The sequence below is a fragment of the Copadichromis virginalis genome, linkage group LG20, assembly GCF_057382275.1.
Source record: "Copadichromis virginalis isolate Kocher_CV1m ecotype Utaka linkage group LG20, C_Virginalis_male_GT1.1, whole genome shotgun sequence".
NCBI classification, from domain to species: Eukaryota; Metazoa; Chordata; class Actinopteri; order Cichliformes; family Cichlidae; genus Copadichromis; species Copadichromis virginalis.
Genome location: NC_140637.1, coordinates 7,141,687 through 7,165,125, shown reverse-complemented (window position 1 = coordinate 7,165,125; position 23,439 = coordinate 7,141,687). Strand labels below are relative to the sequence as shown.

Sequence of the window (23,439 nt, the reverse complement as noted above, 5' to 3'; positions counted from 1 at the left end):
ATTGTAGTCATAGGGTTTTGTTGCACTTGGTAGTTCGGGAATCCAAGCTGATCTTGGAAGAAATAAATGATATGCAAGCATTTATTTGGGTTCAAGAAATGTGGAATATGTGCAGCTAAAATGAGTTGTCAGCAGTTACCTGATTTTGACTGTTGTCTCTTCTGTGGACAGTAAATAAGACACTGCATTTACCAAAATTGCAGTTTAGCTTTTTTAAAATTAGCTTTTAAAATTTATTTCAATTAGTACAAAAAATGTCTGCCAGACAGAAGTGAACCTTTAAGTGTCAATAATGCATTGTCCATGATGCTCCTCCTATGTACGTTTTCATGTAGTTCATGTACACTAAAAGTTGCATATTTCATGCACATGTTACACAGCCACTTATGTGCTTAAATGTTGGATTAATAAGGAACTATACACAGTAAGTAAGCACTTTAAATAGGCGACACGTGGCATGTAGTAGGATGCAGATGAAAAAGTAAAGGGCTATATGAAAGAAGTTATATCTTATTGATTTTATGTGTATAAAACATGTTTTTATTATATATTTAATGTTTTCTGTATTTAATGCTTTCTATTCTATTCTATCCATCATGTCCTGTCCACGTTACAAAATTTTTTGGTTTTTTTGTAGCTCTGGTCAGCTTTTTAATAAAACAACTGGGGTCCTAGCGTCCCCCATGTTCTTTATACACACTGGCACGCACTGCTTTTCCCCAACAACAACTTAATTTAATAGCAGCGCTCTGAAGTAAATACAGCCTATAACTTTACTGCTGCTGATGAGTAATGCTAATGAACTAGTCTGGGAAGTGCTAAAGCATTTTCCTGTAATTTGACAAGCATATGTTGTGGAAAAAAACAAACGTAAACTTAACGAATTTTAAAAATGTAGATAATGTTGACGATTCTTCATAATTGCCTCTCAGCAAGGTCATTAAACTTTTAGCGAAAAAGTGCTTGTAGTTATTCTTAGCCGCCAGAAGTCTCTGGGTTTATCTGTTGACGCATGGCTGCTTCCGACTCAGATACTTTGTTGTTTGAAATGACGACAAACAAGACATTAATATAGAAAATGGAGCTGCACTATCTACTTACTGCTTATCTGGCTCAGTTAGATTGCTGCCTTAAATTCTACTCCCAGATTTCAGCTTCAATTGTAATAACTTTGTAACAAATCTGAGTGTATGATTGATGTATAATACAATAAATTATCTTTTCACTACCAAATGCCTTAACTTTAGTGGAAAAGATTTACATAAAATGTTGCAGTTCATTAACAGCTGAAAAACAGCCCGATGCCTGGATGGTTATCAGTTTATGTCAGGGAAGCAAGATTTTGCTAAGCCAAATATCAATATTATTATAACTAAGAAGCTCATCATTCAAAAACTGAAATGACCTTTAAATAAAAAGTCTTCCTAAAATCCTAAATGATAAAACACATAATGTAGCAAAGGGAAGGACAGCTGTTTACTTACTATGTGTAGAATCTTTAATATCTACTTACAGAAACTGATATTTCAGATCAGATTCTGTAACAGTGAAATATCTGGCCTTTTGCTGTTAAATGCTTTACTCTGTTAATGAGCCGGTTACTAACTTCGCATGTAGTCTAGTCCTGGGTGGGGGATTTTTCCTGAAAACAGCTGCTTCCTCTGTTTAAAAACATCGATCAGAGCTGTGAGACGGAGAAAATAAATGCAGCTGAAATCCACAACAGCTAGAAGTTGTTATAAATGTTAGGATGGAGTAAAACCGCAGAGCCGGGTGATTATGTGACCTATTTTGCATGCAAACAGTACTATGAAAATTTTTTATTGTCTCCCTTTTTGAATTTTTTTTTATAAGGTAATGATTAAATTTGTTGGTAGATAAAATGGAATGAGCTGAGAGGAACTTTCAGTTAGAGGGGGATCCTAACAAACTAAAGTCGGGAAGTTTACCACTTTGATGTAATGCAGCATTTACTTTCAATTTTATCATCTTGTTCAGGTCAGGATCCATCTCCATTAAGTGTTACATGCTCAGACACGACCGCTACAGGCTTTGAATTGTAGTAGCCTGCTGTGCCTTGTACCTAGGGGAAATTTTCAATCTTAGGTGAGATCCCATCAATTTTCACAACATAGCAGAAATGAAAAAAACAAAAACAAAGCAAAACACAAAACAAGATAAAAAAAAAAGTTGCTTTAAAAAAAGAAAACCCCAATTAAAAACAACTTTGCAACAGATTTAAGGACATAATTTTTAGCTTAACATACTATTGTCCCATTTATGTGTGGCAACAGCATTTCCTTAAATGTAGTCATATCATCAGCCTCAATCAGAGAGCACTTTTGACAAATATACTTAATCAATCAGCCGTTTTTTGTTTTGGGTTTGAGTTGAACCAAATAATCACACATCAGAGTCAGCGCTAATCCATTTTCTATTTTAAAACGTCCTGTTGGAAAGTCATGAACTAGTACAGTCTGTAATGGTTCTACTTAGCTGGACAGTGTCATTTTGCAGACACTGGGACGGTAAATAAAATGACCATTATTCTCTGAACATGATTTGGGGGTAAGAGCATGTCTCAGTAATAGCGTGTTTAGTTCTTAATCAACTCAGTGGGCCCACTTTTTACAGTGAATGCTGCATTTTGGAGAAGCGGTACATTCTGTTTGTACTCCCACACATTTGGCTGTCACAAACAGAGCTACACAGTGCAGATGGTATGAACCCTCGGGAGCCAAATCAGCAATCAGAAAGCACACTTATTGATTTGCTGTAACACAAGCTATACAAAAAGCAGCTCAGAGGGAACGACTGAGGCAACCGGAGTGTCTAGCGGAGGGTACGTCTGTCTTCAAATGAGCGTAGGTGCACAAAAGCACATGTGAAAGAGTGCACATACTCTTTCACAGAGTGCACACACTCTTTAACAGAACAGATAAGCAGACGCCATCCTCTTTATTTTTTTCTGTTCATTTTAAGCCACACACTTGCTTTCTGCGAGAGCTCAACTAACAACTGCTTCCTTTGCATTTGACACAAGTTGCCAAGTTGCGTGTTGTTCGTGTAATCTCTAAACTTTGATTTCAAACTGTTTTCTTGTACATCAGACTATTTCCAAGATTTATTTGCAAGTGAAAAGGTGGTCTGTAAACTTTTTTGTTGTTGAATTGTTTGAAATGTGATACTTTTCACTAAATCTGTCTACATCTTAATCAAATGCACACCTTCCTGTTGACTTTAAAAGGAGGCTGTTGAGCTTTTGTTGTTTCATCTCTCACAGAGAACAGACTTCACTGTTGCACTTTGGAATAGCTGCAGGGCTGAGACTGAGTACCCAGTCATTGATAACGACTGTAATAACAAACTGCGGCAAACAATCTATCCAAGTCTTCTTCACATGTGTTACGACCACATGTTTTCATTTTCTTGAGAAACAGCTCTTTGTCTTTGTGCAGGTTGTGTTCCAGATACTTACAAGCACCCTGTTTTTACCAAGATTGGGCTAAACACATTGACTGCTCACAGCAGACACAAACATTTATCTCTGTATGCGTTTCAAACACGCAGGGCTTACTGGCTCTGCCTGAAGCGTGACTGTAGCTCACTAATTAATGTTTATTTGATCTGTAACAGTAACAACGACGCGTTGCAGTTTTACTGGAAATTAGATCTTAGCCAGACGGCAATTTTTCCTAACTTTGTGCTTCTTGCCTGGCCAACACCGGTTCAGACGTTTTGTGCAGGAATAATAATTTTACACTCTTCAATCTCTTCAGGCTTCTTAGGACACTCATTATGTGCAGGGCTGTATAAACAGTTTGCCAGTTTGTCTGAATATATACAGTAGTGAGTTTTACTATACCCGTTTTATTAGACTCACACTGTGCCTCAGAAAAAGCAGTGCAGGACCAGTGGTCATTGTATACAGTAGGGCTGGGCCATATTATACCGTTCACGGTAATACCGGTATAATGTTAGGCAACGATAGGAAAATGAAATATCGCGATAGAATATGAGTAAAACGCGCATGCGCAGTGCCTTTGTTTTCATACGCACATGGCCGATTGTTGAGTGAAACAGATGAACCAGAATTGGTTTGTAAAAATGGTGCAACTTCCGTGATGTGGAACTGGTTTGGTGTTTGTCCGTCAGATACACGACAAAGCACATTTTTTTGCAGAACATGCAAGCGGCCATCGTTATTGTCGTATTTGTCGGACTAAGATGCCCTTAAATCTGGGAGTAATCTAGGTCCTAAACTCTGTATACTTCAGGTCAAACGAACACTGCAGCATCACTAAGAGTTAAAAACTGTCTAAATTCTTTCATCTTTAATAAAACGATCAGCATTGCTGCTTTACCAGGTGTAACTATGAAGTTTAACTTCCAGGCATCCATGAAAACAAAATGTATTACATTTAACGGAGTTAGAAGCTAGCAGGAAGCTAGCGGAAGTTAGCTCGCTAGTTTCGCTAGTTACCTAAGCATGATATAGCATGTTCTGACTGAGAGATTTCTGAAAAAAATCAAACGTACAGCTCTGCTATCACTTCCAACATAAATGAAGACAGAAAACTAAACAGCAGTGACGTTTGTAGGGTTACTGAAGTTGGGCTAGCTGGTATATAATGATGTGCTACGTGATCGCTAGCGACACAGCTATGTTAGCATAACATAAACAGTGAAGCTGGAGGACGAACACTAACACTTTTCCACTTATAAAAGTTAACGTTAAGGTTCCTCATGGTTAGAGACAAATGCAATCGCATGGCAGGATGCTGTAAAAGGACCAATCTTCAGTCAGGAGAACAACTGAGATAATCCGTCCACAATACGAGGTTAGTCGTTAGTATACTGCAACAACATGGGAATAGAGCCGCTGCCAGAGAATTCAACATTAATGAATCAATGGTACAGAATTGGAGGAAGCAAGAAGAATGAGTTTAATAAAGTTTGATTTATCTGACTGCTTTGTTTCGCTTAATGTGCCTTATAATCCCGTGCACCTTATGGTCCGAAAAATAGGTACTGCACACTGCAGTTTAATGTTGCAAAGCACCTCTTTTTAACTTCAGTGGATATTATATGTGGTTATGCTCAGGATATGTCAGCCCATTTCTACTGGAAATGCCTTTTGGTTAAACTTTCAGCAAGGAATTTGCATTTGCACTGTTACATTTTTATAAAGCTTTAATGTACATAAAAACCAGCTTCTTGTTTAAGTGAAAATAAATGGAAGGTTGTCTTTTTGCGCTAGTAATGTTGTGGAGTTGTATTTTGTCTCGCATCAATTATATCGTCAGTTATATCGTTATTGCAAATTTTCAAATATATATCGTGATAAATATTTTTGGCCATATCGCCCTGCTCTAGTATACAGTCAAACATTGCAATGAAGGAAAAATGGCACAATTACTGCCTGTAAACTATTTGTATGTACTAATTTGAGAAAATATTGTTACTTAGATTTAACATAAAAAATTGGTTTTGGTAATGTTACTCTGTCCTGTTTTAATTTAAAATGTAAATAAAAATGTAATATCATTTATCCTGTTTTAATGGTGCAGACAAATGACCCGTGTAGTGTCTGTAAGTGTTTTTTCAATTTGTCTTTTCATTATATGTTGTTTACAGTGGATAAACAAGCTGTAATTTGAAGAATTACCAAACATGGGGGAAACGTAAAAATTAATAATGGCTTTTATTTAATTGAGCCCTGATGACATCTTTCAGCTTACCGTGAGCTGGCTGGAAACACTTCTGGTAGACAGTCAGCTCATACACATTAGACTAATGCGTCTGAAAGAAAAGGTAATGTTGAGAAAATGGCAAGCAGACTTGTTCATTATTTGGCATTTAACTTTAGGTGGATAGTTTTCTAATTGCATTAGGAATCCCATTAGCTTCCACATCCAATAATCTCTTCTCAGTGAAACCGTGTCTCGAACTTGGCGGCAGCTTGATGACTACATTTTCTTTTAAAAGCTTTTGTCGATTTAAAGACAAGTGAGTGTCAAGTTTCACTGGGGATGAAAAGAGTGCTGGATGCTACAGGTTGTACAGGCTCACAATCACATGTTGGTCAGTTTTGCTTCATTCTTGACCCTGAAAATGTATTTTTATTACTCACAAACAACAAAGCTATTTTGTAGCTTGAGCAGAGAGTGGAGCACATTAGCTAATATTCACATGTAGCATCGCTACAGAACTGATGGACGGGTGGTGTCATTAGTGTCTTATTGTTCAAGAGAGCCACAGTGGAGTAAGAAAATGTGGTGCAAAAGGGTTATCTACGCAGCTTCTTTTTTGGCTGGACTGCATGCAATAAATTAAAAGTGTGTGTGTTTGACACAGGTGTGACCATGAAGCTGATGGATGAGGTCGCTGGCATTGTGGCAGCTCGTCACTGCAATACCAATATTGTCACTGCCTCAGTGGATGCCATCAATTTCCATCGCAAGATCAAGAAAGGTGAGGATAACACAGAGAATACACTCATACTTTTAAATCTCTGATACTTACAAATATCCAGAGATGCAGGGAGATATTTCTGCGTGATTATTGCTTTTTTTTTGTCTTGTCCATTTGCTTTACCAAGAGGAATGCTGCAAAACGTTTTCTCGCCTTTTGACCAGAGATGATAAAATGGAAACTCTAAAGCGTTTTTCAATTTAGCCTCTGGCGGTGCTGTTTTAAATCAACTAAGCCAACGTTAACAGCTGTCACACGGTTGCTATCCAAGGCCAACTGTGTTTTGTAGAGCTGCCACTACATCTGGAAACACACACCACTGTTAATAATGACCTAACTATTTTCCATTACCAAACTTTGTCTATTTATACTGTATTTGCTGTAAGCGCCTTACAGTCTGAAAGGTTCAGATGAACAAATTCTAAGCCTCTAAATACCTTTATCCATGTAGCCTTTGATATTTCAGTTGGAAAATGTGTCCAGTCGAACACTGGAGTGCAGAATTTATTGCCAGGACTTCCTGGATAAGTTCGCTTATCCAAAGTCCTTCAGGGACAGTCATAATAAAAGCAATTCTAAGAAGGCAGGAACATAGTCTCCTAAAAAAGGCACACATAACAGACATACGTATGATACATGTCTGACAATACAGTATAACTGCAACCTCCTCAGTTCAGTTTGGGGGGGGGGGGGGGGGGGGGGTGAACAGCACAGAGTGGTGGAGATCCATGACCACATCTTTCATCTGCCCCTAGTTGCTCCACTTGCTACCTTCATCTGTCCTCACAGTTCAGTTAGTGCTGACATGATTTCCCCTGGCTCCACTGTGACTTAGGGGTTATGTCACTTCTACAGTTCTCATTTTTGCTCTAGCTGGTCAGGCAAAAAAAAAAAAAGTTAAGTTTAGGGAAATAATGGAAATAAGTATCAAAACAAAAAGGATCCTAAAAAACAGCCACTAGCTTTGTCGTCTCTACCTCTGGATTTATTTTGTCATTTTATTTTTATGCATTTTCATCTTGCTACTGTTTCTTTTGACAGTTGAATTGCTCCCAACTGTTTGGTGCTAGCATTTCAACCTTTGCCACATAAATATATAAATGAACACACAAATGTCTTGTTAAGGTCCTGGTCACTAAGTGCCAGACATCTGGATAGCTTAATTTTAATTGTGGTAATACAGTAGAAAAATTACAAAAATTTACCTAGTTGTGATACCTGAGAGGACGGTGGACTTTTCACTTTAAGCACCATAGATAAGAACTGATTTGAACTGCCTCAGAGGTCCACCTTTGAAAAATCACAGAAGACACAAAGAACACCAGAATTATAGAAAAAAAAGCAGACTTAATAATTCAAATATTGAGGCACTGATGAGGATGCACTGGTGATAATATACTAGTCAATAATGTACCATAGGAGGGTTCAGGCAGGGGTCTTTTCTGTGATCCATTATAGCAAAACAACCAGAGATACAAATAATGAGAAGAAAGGCTTGAAACTTCAAAAGGTTGGATGAAAGGACATTTCAGAGACAGGGACTGGAGTGCTGATGGTGAGAGTGAAAATGTGATACAGAAGAAAAAATAAAAGCACCAGTGTGTCATCGTGAGTGGTCACAATGTTGTTCTTGTTTATTAAGTGTACATTTCATTTCATTGAAAGCATTATTTGTTAAAACCCCAACATTTTCATGTACTGTCTAGCTAAAGAAAAAAAAAAAAGACCCGTGGAAAGACACTCAAATGTGTTTTTGTCTTCAGTGCTATTTGTTAGTCAGTGAAAAGACTAATAGAAAAGCCTAGACTCCATCCATCCATCCATCCATCTTCATCCGCTAAAATAACAAATCTGTTGTTGTGTGGTATTACATTACATGCACACAGCACTGAGCCTGGACATGGACTGGGTACCTTCATCAAAGCAGATTAGCTTTATCAGCTCTTCAGACATGGGACTCTGCCAGTTGTTTTGGTTGGCTGACCTCCAATGCTGCACAAGTCAAGAGCTACATTCTGCATTAATCTGAAGGTCTTCAAAATCACCCATCATCAAGCCTCATTTTTGTGTAATGTCACTGAGCAGAGGTTTTTTCACTGAGCCTAATAAATCTTAGTAAGAGGTAGTTTATTTAAATGAGACTTGACACATGGGAGCATTAAAAAAATCCTCTAAAGGTCAGTCGACAAGAGAGAAATGAAATGCTTTAAATTTGTGGTCTCGGTTGCCAGGTATGCTGAAAAGACCTCACCGCCGTTACTGCACGTTATTATCTGTTTAAAGTTCTTTACCCATATGGATTTTCATGATCACCTTGTTGCCTTTTCCTAAATATCTCAGCATCCAAGGTTACTGAATGTGTGATAATGATAGCGTAATAGTCATCTTAACATATATAAAAATCTGTGTTGTGAAATGTTAAAAACAAATAAAGACTTCAATTATAAAAATAAAAAAAATCTAGAAAGTTGAATTTTCTCAACTTGATTAAAGACCTTGTGCATATTGTTGGATTAAACATTACAGAAACTTAAAAGTGATTTTGGTAATTAATAATACTGTTAATTTAAGGCAGCTGTGGCTTAAACCTTGTATTTGGTGGTGATAATCAATTTGCTAAGCTCCGTATATCATTAGAATTCTTGTTGTTTGTAATTTAAGATTTTGGACATTTTTTGCATGGCATAAAGTTTGACTGTGTTATTGTCTCATGTGTGCCTACTCTGAACCTGTGTGCAGTTTTGCATTTCTTTGCCATCTCCATTTTTTTTCTTTTTACCCTCAGTACTTCAGTTCTAGGCTGCATCACAGAAAACCATAATCAAAACAAACACAAAAAGTTTGTTTGTTAAAGCCTTAAAAACTGCTTTATAAATGTAGTCTCGTTGTTCCTGTGTGTGTTTTCTTTCCACACGCTCTGGGCCTCCTCTCACACTTCAAAGACATTCATGTTAGGGTAACTAGCTATTCTAAATTGGCCCTAGGTTCGAATGTGAGCGTGAATGCTTGTCTGTCTCTTGGTGTCAGCCAAGTGATAGCCTGACAGCCTATCTAGGGTGTACATGGCCTCTCAACCTGTCACAGCTGGGATATGCTCCAGGCCCCTGTGATCCTGAATTGGATAAGAGGGTGGATGGATGGATGGGTTAGGGTAACAAACCTGGGTTTACTGCAAAAAGCCTAATTATTGACTCTATAAGCATATCTTTTGACAACAGAGGCTTATTTGTCAAGAAAACCGAACTCATACCCATGAATTTTGCAGAGTATCCTGCATGAATACGAGATCTGTAACTGAACAACAGTCAAGTCTAATTCTGATAGAATTCTTGTATTGTTGTCATCGTGTCAGAGTGCTTTGCAGCTCATACACTGATAAAAGCCTTTTCCCCCCTTTTTTTATGTGCATCATTTATTATTTAGGACTTTGACTATTTTATAAGATCTCACTCATATACTTGCGATCTGTTCCTGACTGCAGGAGTAACACCTTCTTTCCTTGTCTCTATGGCAACTGCAGTAATATTACAGTACAGGCACATCAAAGAGAATAATGAAATACATCAACAATGCTCTGTAATATTATTTGATGACTTTTTTTCCCACCTCGCTGCAGTGACAAAAGGTAGAGAGCACATTTTTGAGTGAAAGACAGTTGGTTGATTAGATATCTGAGAAAGTGCAGCTTCAATATTACTTCAGCGTGAGCTTTTAGCCAGAGGTCGCCGGCCTGTCTCGAAAAGTCCATGATGCAACAATGTGATAGAGACTGCAAGACCAGAGCTGAAATCTTCCTCTGCTAGTTTATTATATAGATCATATTCAGTGTAATTAAAGCTATTTAGTATGAGTTTACTTACATTATTCAGTATTTTTGATGTAGCGGTTGGAATGCTGTGTTTTTGTGAAAACCTGATGCCTTGTGCAACTTCTTTTTTTCACCTTTATAAGACTAAGTGAAGCCTTAAAATAACTGCTATGTCTGAGAAATAGTAGAAAATGTTATGGTAAAGATCAAAAAAATGAAAATGTCTCTAAATGGCAACATATTTAGGTTTTATTTTAAAACACTGAAAATCAGAGTGCTCAATATCCTTTTCCTCTTCTTCCCAAGGGTGTGTGGTGACGGTGACAGGACGACTCACATTTGTCAGTAACAAATCAATGGAGATTGAGGTGTTGGTAGACGCGTCCTCAGTGGTGGAGGCAGAGAAGGGGAAATATCGTGCTGTCTCAGCTTTCTTCACCTTCATCTCCCTGGACAAGGACAATAAGCCCCTGCCTGTCCCTGCCCTTAAGGTTGGTATCGTCCAATCTCCTTCTAAAGTCTGCCTGTCTTTTAAAACCTTGATACATAATTTGTGATGTTATACTTTATTTTATATCCATATCCCTTAGTACAGAGTAATTACATTCACAAACACTGACAGTCAAGTCTGTTTTTTTACAGTATTCTAATGGAAAATAATCAAGGCATGGATTTTATTGCATTTTTGCTGCGATATCATCTTTTAAAGGCTAGTTATTTTTAGCTCGGTCTCTTCTAACTGCTGATAACATTTCCATTAGTAATTTTTCTTTATCGTGACATGTAAAAGGGCCATTACAAGACTGGATCAATGGAGCCTTCATATATAGAAAATGTTGAGTTGGGTCAGACTGATCTTTGATCCAAAACCACTGTAAAATTTTCCAGATAGCTGAAAAAAATGACAAATATGAAAAAGTATACTAATACTTTTAAGATTATATATTAAAGACTGTCTTCACAGACATGGTTTTTGGAAAGCTCAAAGATACTGCCCATTGTTTAGGAATTCAACATGTCAGACTCTTTAGAAAGCATTCAAATCCTCATAGTGTTTGGGTATTATCCTTCAGCAGTGAGCAGGGCTGAATGATCTTATTCCCACAAGATCTCTGAGATGAGTATCTCTGGGATGAGTATGCCTGACTCAGCACTTACTGCCAGCAAGCAAAGACTGCATGCTTACCTGCAGACAGGAGAGAGATGCCTGCTGTTTGTTCAGGCTCTCCAACACATAACGATCCAAACCTTGTTTTTATGCAAACACCGAGCTCATGCGCCATCTGTTTAAGTCATTAATATTAATGAGAAGCTATCTTTTTGCAATTTTACACAAGCGAGGAGCTTTTAAAACCATATTCTAAACAAAGCAATGTAGTTTGTGTTAAGGTTCACATTATTTTTAAGTGTCGTGATTAAGATTTTCACTCCATATTTTGTAACTGAGCAATTCAAATTCTACTTAATGTTTTGTTTGAGTTGTCGTTGTTGTTATTAATGATGTACTGCACTCCATTTTCTTGAGATGGGTGGGCAGTTTCAAATTTGGGTTAGGGTCATTATTCCCTCAAGTGCACTTGTACAAATTTCATAGAGTTTACACCAGAACTTATAATTAAACTAGAAGTATTTGTAGAATACTGAAAAAAAAACAACCAAAGGCAATAATACTAGCAACAGAAGAACAAAGAAGAAAACAAATAGTATGATAATAAGTACAAATAGAAATAATAAATCTTTGATTTTTGAAAATAACACATGTATTCTACAAAAATGCATTTTAACTCCCGCCTGCAAGACAGTAGTGCATGACACTATGTCCTTCCATGTTTCAAGTACCATGAGCGTGTAATAAGAAATTTGCAGGAAGAAAGCTGCTGTGGTTGAGAGTGAAGCGTGAAAAAGGATTGTTATAGGTGTGTTGTCATGCCACAAGTGCAGCAGTGACTCATTTGACCATCAGGTCACAGTTGAAGGTGCAGTGTTAGCCTTTATAAACCTTTATAAACCACAGCACATTTATTCAAGACTTCTCTGATGATGCCCCTGCAGATAGAAGTGTTCATCAAATGCATGTCGCCTTTGGTTGGCCTTTTCAAAAGTGTCTGTCAGTCCCCTGATTTCCATTTCACAAAACCTGCATTTGGTTTGCCCATTGTCTGCCTCTCCCTCCATGCATTCATTACCTGGTTTTCTGCCTCACGTAAGCTGCTCATTGCTTTTGTTTTAATAGGAGGGAATTGTAGCAGTTATTACACTCATTGTAGTTTCTATTCAGACCTCAATTTTATCAAAAGAGAGGCTAAAAAATCTCCTGGTGATTTTAATAATTCATCCTCAACACTATAAATGGAAATCTAAATGGAGCCTAGGCTGCCAGGGATCTGATGTAGCTTGTCAAATAAACAAGGGCAGGGCAAAAGAGAAACGCGTGTGTGAATGAGTTATGAAGAAAGTGCATGTACACAAACACGAGCCCTTTGTGTGCAGGTCTGCATGTGTTAGAATGAGCATTGCCTGTGAATGTGCACATCCATGGAACAGATCATTGAGCACAAATGCGTGCATGTTTATTTATATGAGCAAGAGGAGGAGGACAAGGCTCGATCGGTGCTATTTCTGGCTTTATGACTATTTACTGGAGGCATAAGCATGAGATGAGATTGACTCTGACTCTACTGATGGCAGTAAACCTTTTCATAATTGTTGGTCTTTGGTGTGTACACGAGAAACGTCATGTGCAGGAAATAAGGTTCAACACGTCAGTCCAATTAACACCCAAATTTTCCCTAACAGGAGAGATGGGACTGTGGGAGTTGGAAAGACAAACAGATCAAAAAGCAAAAAAAAGCATCGTAAGTCAGATGATTGTGAGCAGAACAAATCAAAATGGAAGGATGTGGAAGTGAAATGTTTTTGTGTATTTGGCTTCCACATCCTTACATTTTGGCCACATAAAAGGTCTTGTGCAAAAGTCTTGATTCCCCCCTCATTTCTTTATATTCTGCTTCCAAAGAGCCAGACTTGTAATTTTTAAAATAGTGTTGAGTAATAAACATAGGCCGACCGTTTTTAGAGGAATTTTATTTTTTTTGGTAACTTAATACTGACCTGTGAATCAGTCATAATCGACATAATAAAGCATTTTGTCTACACACACCAAACAAAATAGCAAATATTTTATTTTAAATGATATCTTTAGGCACAAAAACACATAATTTGTTTCCAGTTCTTTTGTTGAATCAGTATCTCTAAAATACTAACGATTATAAAGTCCCAATTAAAAGTTTAAGACCACTTGAAAAATGGCAAAAACTCATATTTTGCATGGTAGGATCTTAACAAGGTTCCAAGTAGACCTTGAACATGCATTAAGAAGAAATGGGAGTGAGACAAAACATTTTTTCGAGCATGCAATTTATTGAAAACTGAAACAGCCGATCGAGCTTAGGACCACATGCCATTAAAAGGTCAAATCTGTGCAAAAATCTTGATTCATTGTCATTTTCTGTCAGGTCACACTGTCATGACCTTCGGATGGCAAAGGCAAAAAAAAAAAGTTCACTTTTTGAACATGGTCGGGTTGATGAACTGCAAAAGCTTTGGGACCTGTACCATTTGAGAGGGATAAAATAGTATTTTGGCACTAACAAGCTAATTCCCCAAATATTATTAGCATTAGTGTGCTGTGTGTCCTTAAAAAATCTGGGGAAACTGCAAAAGTGGAAAACAAAGGAAATAGGAGAGGAGCAAGATGCCTATGTCTAATGTTCAGTGAAGCCTCATCAAAAATGGTCTCAGTGAAAGGGTGGCTGTCAGGAAGCCCCTGTTAAGGGAGAAAAGGCTGTATGCAAAATTAAAAGAACAGAACTGAAAATCAGTCGCAACAGTTCTTATTGAGTGAAAAATATAAATCTGAAATTTTTGGGTCCAGTCGTCATCAGTGTCTTTGGAGGAGATACAATATACAGTGTCTACAACACACACAGCATCCAAATAAGAATGTCCTTCGAGAAGACTAGAGAACTATTTCTGTAGACTAGTTAAAAAAATTAAAAGAACTCTTGTGTTCAGGCTGTATAGAAATATAGGTGTCATACCAAACAATGACTTTCAAGCCTGTTAGAATCGTACAAACTCTATTTTTGCCTTATGTACATGTACATTTGCCTGTTTCAGTAAATCGTTGCACCTATTGCCAGGTTTACCTAGCAAAGCATAAAGAAACAAGGACTGGCTCAAGACTTTTGCATGGTACAAAATAGTATCATCAGCTATTTCCCAGAAATAGTAAGCCGTGGTATTTACTGTCTCTGTGTTAAAGATCCTCCAGAGAATTAAAACCTTTTCTTCTGAGCTAGCATGAAAGTGTGATTACACAAAACGTGTCTGACAGTTAGCAGTTAGTTTGGCACAAAGAGTGGAAACCTTGAAGCAGCCACCCTGGCTCTGACTAAACATAACAAAAGCTATCTACCAATGCTCAACAGTGGGACAGATTGTGTTATTACTCGGTGTTACTTAGACTGCTACTTCAAGAGTCCTCAAAGTCACTGTATCAGCTAAAAATACTCCTGTACGTGACCACAACTTAATGTGACCTTTAGAGATGGGTAATTTTGTTACCCATGAACAGTGCAATGCTTGTTGTTTTTAACCTTTTCACTGAAGTAAAAAAAAAAAAAAAAAAAAAGCTTGTTTGGCTTGGCATAAAATTTAATTAAGCTTCATTTCCCCAAATACTAAACTTGCTTCCTCTTATACCTTTAGTCTTCTAATGCCCCATAGCCCTTTTCATCAGGGAATACTGAAAATCCTTATAAAACAAACAAACTTGTTTCTCTCTTACTTATTCTGGCTGTGTATTATTTTGCCAGGAATGATTGAAATGAGTAAACTTTTCTGCATGCAAGTAGAATAAGACTAATGACTGCATGTACTGTTACATAAATTGAGTTACTTTAAGGCACTGTGATAAAATGGACTGGCTGCTGTAAGTCTTTAAAATGTATGACAAAGACACCCAAGTGTGCGCTTTCAGAACTAAATAATAATAACAATACCTTGACTAAATCTATTTGTCTTTCATAGAGACCTTCCATGTTTATGGAAACCTATACCTCTGTCATTTTTCTCCGTCTCTGCTGAAGTTGTTGATCTTTTTCAGTAGGTAAAGGCTATAAAAAAGAACTACAACTAGAGTCTTTTAAAATCGTCTGTTCTGTGGACATAAAATGTAGAAAGCACACTGGTAGCATGAGACGTTAACTGCGGACCATTCAAACCAAGACGTTCCATCTTCTTGGGACAGCATATATATATGTGTGTGTGTGTGTGTGTGTGTGTGTGTGTGTGTGTGTGTGTGTGTGTGTGTGTGTGTGTGTGTGTGTGTGTGTGCTAACATGTATGAGCTGGACTGCTTACGCAGCCTTGTTTTTATCTCTCCAGCGCACCTGTCGTCACTGTCATTTGCACCAAAGCAGGTGAAACTGATTCACAATGGTTTATGAATTAGTACCCTTGTTTAACTGACTTTATGTTATATTGTGGCCATCTGGTATTCCCCTAGTCTTATTGAGCAGTGTCTATTACAAGATTGCATTTCACCTCTCTTTTGTCTCTCTGATTCTTTTTGTTCTCCGTTATCCGTTTGTTAAAAAACAAACAAACAACAACCAAGAAAAAAAGGTGATTCTCCCTGCTTCTCTTTTATGTTTATAATGCAATTGTCTCTTTTTTTTGTCCTTTTTTAGTACTGCTGAAATTTAAACTGAAAACACTCCTGAAAGCTCAAACCATCACTTATTATAATTTCATGGCAGCTTTTGCCCCAGTTGAGCTCTATAAATAGTCTGATCGACATGACTTCTGCTATTTTTGACTGCAGGTGCTTTCCCTCCCATTTTCCCTTCCTTGATTTCTTGCCAATGAGCTCAGTGCAATCACTATTTTTAGATTTTTCAGTTTCAGCTCACTAGGGAGTTAGGGACGGTGGGAGTGTGTGTATGTGTAGCTGGGCTGTCACTAATGTTAGCATACTGTGGGTTATGCTGAAGTGGGGCATAAGGACAGCAGGCGCGCAGAGGATAGTGGGGAATGCCTTGCCTATCTATAACAGTAATCTTGAAAAGGAATTACTGAAATATAGTATATATACATGCTAGGCCAGGATTTTGGTCAAAACAGCAAGCACAAAAAATGCATTGTTAGTAGAAATACAGTATTAATAGGTCCACCATTCATCCCTGCTGAACAAAGAAAAGCTTTGTGTCTTTGTGTATGTGTGTTTTTCTTTATTGCATATCTCCATTTATTGATTTAAGTATTGTTTCACTATATCTCTCTTATTCTTGCCTTCTTGCTCCATCTTTCCTCTGATTTTTCCTTCTTCCTTCTATTCCATCTCCCTCCTTCCTCGCTGGCAAAGACTCAGCTGGCCTCCCTTGACACGAAAACAAGCCTGGTCGTCATGACAACCTCATGTAGTTCACATGAAGTGATGCTCGTTTATTTTTAGATACCTCCCATTTAAGACAATCAGAAACGTGTTAACGGGTACACCCGTTAAATTTAACGCCCAGATCATGCCTGCATCTGTTAGGCACTGCTAAATGTGCACATCAGGGGGTTATCATTCTACCTCATACACTAAATATTGTGTGTTCACAGTTCGAACTAAATTCTCTTCAGTTCAGTGAAACCCAGTTTTCTCTTTGACAGTACATTATTTAGATATTTTTTTGTTAAAGTTATTCAACTTTTATTACTTTCCGATAAACATCTGTCTGTCAGCAGCACCCAAAAGAAGATTAAAAGGGTGATAAGTTTTGTCTGTGATGTTGTATTGTCATGTTGTTGCCTTAATTTGAGATCAAATTCAAAATTAGATACTAAATCATAATGAAAAAGTATAATTTTGTTATATTTAGAAAGAGTAATTTAGCATATTTATGATATGAGTCTTTTCAGTACTTGTATTTTAGTGCTTTTAAATTTTCCTTTCAGAAAATCTTTGATAGAGATCAGTGTCACTTCTAATTTTCTTGTAATTGCAAATTACTTGTTCTTTAAACCCAGTATTTAAACTGCTACATAAGCAACAACTGATCATTTTCAGATCTAAAATTGTCATCAGAGTGAATTTGAAAAAAATGATATGAAAAAATTTATTTTTTGTTGTATTTTTCCTCAAAATTACCTGATCGATCTTTCATACTACAGTAGAAAGTTCAGTATAATTTCTGTCCGCTATCTTACATTAGTAAACTGCTGAAAAATAGGATCCAACTGAGGCTGTATACTTCAGACTCTTCATTGGTGTTGCTAAAGCTGCGATGAAGCCCATAAGAACTTGGCATGTCTGTATTATCAGATAGCTGCAGTGAAAAAACTCAAAGCATTTATGACTAAATGAAAAGATCCACTGGAAGAGCTCCTTTCACCATCCAGAAGAGCCTGGCTGATATAAAAGGATTCATTTTATGACTAGAAATGAAATACCTTTCATCTTTGTCTAAAATGTCATCCTTTGTGTATACCTCTCGGTCCCTCTATCACACACAGATATATAGGTTAGTATCCAGGCTCATTCTATTATTTGTCTTGTGCTGGCTGTTTACAGCTTTGTGCTACCTTTACACAGTGACATTTGCCAGTGCCACTGATGCCCCTTGCCCACTCTAATAGCAGCTCGCGCCAACACAACAGAACCCACCTGGCATTTTGCTGGCATTGTCTGAGCAAATCTCCTTTACATGTATTGTCCCTGTTCCACATTTACACCGTATTGGTTTTTCATGCTCCATTCAGCTGTCCACCGAGTGGATTTAATTAACAACAGGTGAAACATCTGTCCTGGGTGTTTGACCCAATCAGCCAAAGTTCTGGGCTCTGATGTTATCTCACTGGAAGATTTTGAGAGTAATTCTTCTTTTTCCTCTTCTTCTTCATCTTCTGGGCTTGTAACATCAGATCATCTGCCTTAGTAACCTTAGTATCATCTTCATCATGTTTCACCTGATCATATCTATATATGCAGATAAACAGCATGGGTCAAGAAATGGCAATGCCAGCCTGGTAAGTCATTGATGATCAAGACTAATAACGGATGAGTAATTTTCTGAGTTTTCAGTGAGCACCAACACAAGGACAAACTGTTATGCTGAACAAAATGATGATTTAACAGTCACAATCACATTTTTTGTTTGTTCAATACTTTGATTTATGAACAGAATAGATGGGAATTTAGGGAAAGCCCTGTTAACCAAGAAGCTTCTTGTAAGTCCGTAGACACTGAATCAGCTAGGGTCAGCTATCATTCTTATTGTAAAGATAAATAACCTTGATGAAACATGAAATGGTTCAGTTTACCCGAATGCCAATACATGTAGTGATTGTCACATGACACTGCTGGAGTATAGGCATTTGCCTTAAATACAATATAACAAGCATGCTGGTTTTTGCAAGGATATTTCTGCTTTATTTTTGTAGTGAAGACAAATTACTTAAGAACACAACAAGGACCTTAATAAAAAATGAATTGCCTCATGGAGTTATGCAAATGTAATTAACATAATGGTTAACATACCCATGACACACGTAACCTGTGGTACTGTGTGTAGATGGATGTGCACCGGCCATATGTGCATATTATTATTATTAGTAATATTATTATTGTAATTATTGACTATTAAGTAATAAGGCTAAAAAAACAAGGTTTGAACAGTGATCAGGAATTTGTTTTTACTGGATGGGTGAGCTGAATGTATAAATTGGTGTCTGGAAATATAAATCAATTATTCAATTACAAAATATTCATGTAATTAGTTCAAATCAATTTCAAGCTGTGCAGGAAAAATTGCACGTTAAAAATGTTTTATAATAATTATTATTTTAGTTTAACAACCTTTGATATGTTAATAGTCAAAGCTTACATAAACCTCTTCTTCAGGCAGACAGCAAAGCTCACATTTTTCCTGCCAGCATCATTTTTAGCTGTCATTGTCAGACAGTCTGCAGCTATGATTCATCAGCAGCAGTAAGGTATACAGTTTCGTTTTGCTGTTTGCTAACTCATCTCAAACCGTACATCGATATGGTTTTAAAAAGAGGGATTTTTACTATTTACTAGTACAATTTTTATTCTTTAAAAAAGTTAAATAAAATATATTAATTCATTTTTTTAAATTAAATTGACATCCTTACAGTTCTGTCTGATCATAAACAGTCTCACCATGTAAACCTTTTTTCTTTTGCTTTGATATCATGGCTGCAGTTTTTCAGACTTAAATAAATAAACAATAATGTCTTTGGATTGTTCCAGCCTGTTCAAGAAGGATGATTTATAAGCCTCTAATTGGTGTTAGGATCCTAAATCACCTTGTTGGGGGTTATTTCAGTAATGCTATAATGCAGCTCCCTGCGCAGCTCAAAGTTTTAACTAGATAGAGCAAGATGCCTCTGTCTCATTAATGCACTTGATGAATTGTTAGGCTAGTCAATAGATTGTCCACAGAGTTAGACAAAAGGAATTATGACATTATAGGTCATGTTTGTGTATTTGTCTGCCTTCCAACATTGCAACAGGCAACCATTTGTAACCACCTTTATAATAAACTGTATAACAGCGAGGAAGGAAACACCATTTAACTGAGTAACTGTGACTTGAAAATTAAATATATGTCAGTATATTTGTCTTATGTGAAGAAAATGAATAACCACTAAATAAAAAATTATTTGTATATATGGGGGCACATATTTACAAATACTTCATTAAATGAATAGAAATGAAATTCATTGGTTATAGAGTATGCGAATAGATATTTAACAGATACGTCAGAAATAAGCCCAGCATCACATTGACGACCTGTCCAGGGTTTACCCTACGCCTCGCCCTATGGTGGCTGGGATAGACTTGGAGCTTGTAGAATACAAAAAAAGATAATATGTTAACTTTTTGCCAACACAGAGATACCAGTTAAGACGCTACAGATGCCGCTGGAGCATCTGTACGTTTAACAGTTAGTTAATGTACAGACACTTAAATATAGTAAACTTTGCAATGTATTTTTTAATAAAGGAGCAGAACGTTGTGTGCATAAGTTCTGCTTATAATCATTTTATTTACTCTGGTAATTCTTCATTTTCATTTTTTACTGCTGACGGCTGCGTTTAACTATTTCATTTTATTTGTGGTCCTTAACTCAAATTTTGTTTTAATTGTGCTTACTTATGTCTAATAATTAATTTTTTAATAATGCAACTTAAGTCATGCTTTTTTCACCTTTAAGAAATGGATTACATAAATAAAGTTTTGCTAGAACATTTCAAAACCTTTTAATTGTGTCATTGCATTATAGAAAGATAATCATACTACAGTAGTAACAGTAGTAGTAATAGTAGTATTTTTAGTAGTAAAATACAGACCTTGAAATTTGTAAAACATGGGAACATTTGATGCAAAAGTTAAAAAATGGGATCAGCATTGTTCAACAGTGTATGCATGCATATATGAGGTCATTACAATCACAGTGCACTACATTTGGTTGCTGTTTGGGGTGTAAAGCAATGGCTAAGCTTGTTTAGAGTTGATCTGACCCACCCTGCCTGATTCTGTAACTCACAGTCTGTAACCCATCTCAATCCAGTTAGAACTTCATCACACCAGTAATCACTTATATAAATACACATACCTTATATAATTATAAATAATTTTATTTGTGTATTTAATTTTTTTTTCACTTTTTTTGCAGCCTATTCACCTACCTGTGTAGATATTCTGACTGAACAGAACCACGTTTACATTTTACATTATGTACAGAACCACAGTATGTGGTTTTCAGCAGGCATTAAGCATGTGAATATGTAAGATACGTAAGCAATCATTTTTATGGTCATGACTTGTCAGTTCCTTGGTTATATTACATGACGCCCAGATATTGTATGTTATATGTGTCTATATTATTTTTCTGAAAAACTTGTTCTTTCCCCCTCTCTCTCTCTTTTCAAACTCAATGAACTGGAATTATCCATTACTTTCAGTTGAATGGCAAAAGCAAAACTGACTGAGCAGTATGTTGACTGTTATATAACTGCCATACAACAAACACACCAATATGTATGCTGTATGCTCCTGAACCTGTTCTACAGATAAGATATTCCCACTGGTGTTGTGTTTGTAGCTCAGCGCCACTGTTTTAATATTCTCGTCACATTTGAGTAATGACCCCCTTGGGCTTGTCCCCGGCATTATGTTTTGTCATGTTTGTTACCACCCTGCTCTCTCCTTAAATTTAAGGTGCCATCTGTCAGTTTTGCACCCTGTTTGTGTGAGTGGCAGGTGCTCTTGAATCTGCCAACCACCTGGTGTGTACGCAGCAAAGAGCCTCCATCAGAACATGTCATTAGCTCTAACAGTACGCTTTATATATGAAATACAAACATGTTCACGTACCCTGCTTTGTTACAGTGCTTTGAAGATAAGGTAAGGAGAAATCAGTCAGCACCTTCAAAGAAAGCGTGACATGGTCACTGGTGGTGGTATTGTTGCAAATCATAAGGTTGGCCAACAGTCAAATTAAACTGTACAGAATATCGAGTGCTTACTCCTATAAACCAGCAGCCACATTTAGCTTCAAAACAAACAACTGCACAGAATTAAACAGTAAAAATGATTCATAACAGCTGTAAATCTATAGAGTGTTTCCAGATGCCTGCAACATCAATAATACTGCACTGGCGCTGTGCATAGAACACACTATCATGGATGCGGTCAAGGTTGGTCAAGAGAAGGTTTGATGAGATGATGACATGAGTTGAGAGGCTAACACTCACCACACATTACCGGAATTGCCCTTTATGTACTTCTACAGCATTATTTACCTATTTATCAGGTTGTGTCTAACCTTGTGAGTAGATGTTGTTACTATGACCAAAAAATGGATTCATGAACCTGATCAGCTGACTCATCACCATTCTTCAGTCTTGCCATTAGTGTTGCATTAATATAAAATGTGTTGCTGGAAATAAATGCATTCACACACCTTTAAAATGCAGAAATTTCATATGTGGCAATGTCCTGCATATGTCACATGTGGTTTCACTCAACTTCACTTATATGTAGTCTTCTTCATATATTTTGTATATCATGCTGGGTCTTTACAAGCCTAGAGTCAGACGCATTTGTTCTATATTTCACCTAGAAGATGAATGGCAATTTCAGCAGCACTGTCAAGTCAATTAGATCAGAGCTTCATGCCCACGGTTAATATAATAATTAGAGGGGAAACATTCCAGTGTGTAGATGATAAATGTGTCTGGAAACAAATATTTTTGTCTATTTTCTTTTCCTCTAGGTTGAAGGCGAGGATGAGCAGAGACGTTTTGACGAGGGGAAAGTACGTTACCTCCAAAATAAAGAAAAAAGGCTGTCAGATAAGATGCGTGGCCAGTGACGCTGCCACTCAGAATTTAACACCTGCAGCAACAATACAATAACCCCACACAATATGTAGTATGAAGTAAACATTTTCTGCTTTATGATTATTGCTTTTTCTTGAACCTGAACCTGTGATTTTTTTTTCCTGTGCTACACCAAAGTATCCACATATACTGTATATGTATGTAAGAGTACATAATTTATTTTGGAGAGAATTTTAATGACGTATGAAGACTGTTTTTTTTTCGATCACTGTCTCCTGTCTCTGTGTAGAAGAGTACTATTTTGTTTGTGGAAGATCTGAAGACTTAATTATCATGTCAGTTTAAAGTGATAATCTGAGCACAAGGAAACTGATGAATAAGCGAGTGAGTAGTAATAATGAATAAAAGATCCAAGTACTAGTCTGGGGCTCTCGCCTTGTGTCCTTGCTAGTTTGATGATGGTGATGTCTTTGTCTTGGGCATGCCTTGGCACAGAGGGCACACGCTATTCATCTTTTCAGCACTGTGTCTTTCACAGAGAAATCAGGGGAGCTTGGGGGTTTTGACTCAACTTGCATCTCTCCCACATCACCCCCTCCCACTTCCTCTCTGCTCTCACCCTGCTTTGCCCGTCTATCACACTATGCCTTACCACACTCTCTTTTCCCTTTTCTCATTACGACCTCTTCTCATCCAATTCCATTCTCCCATAATGTTGCTTTCTTGCTCCTGAGTTT

The 23,439-nt window shown here is 37.1% G+C and overlaps 1 protein-coding gene across 5 annotated transcripts in view; it reads left to right on the top strand.

The window, feature by feature from the left end:
* The window catches only part of acot7 (acyl-CoA thioesterase 7), a 64,209-nt gene extending 41,087 nt beyond the window's left edge, over positions 1–23,122 (top strand). For all 5 annotated transcript variants that reach the window (XM_085442953.1, XM_085442954.1, XM_085442952.1 and 2 more), the window contains 3 exons: positions 6,358–6,474; positions 10,589–10,773; positions 22,636–23,122. In XM_085442953.1, coding sequence (XP_085299079.1) covers positions 6,358–6,474; positions 10,589–10,773; positions 22,636–22,734 — 401 coding nt within the window. In that variant the 3' untranslated portion in view covers positions 22,735–23,122. The remainder of the gene's footprint in view (positions 1–6,357; positions 6,475–10,588; positions 10,774–22,635) is intronic.
* Positions 23,123–23,439: the final 317 nt, after the last annotated feature.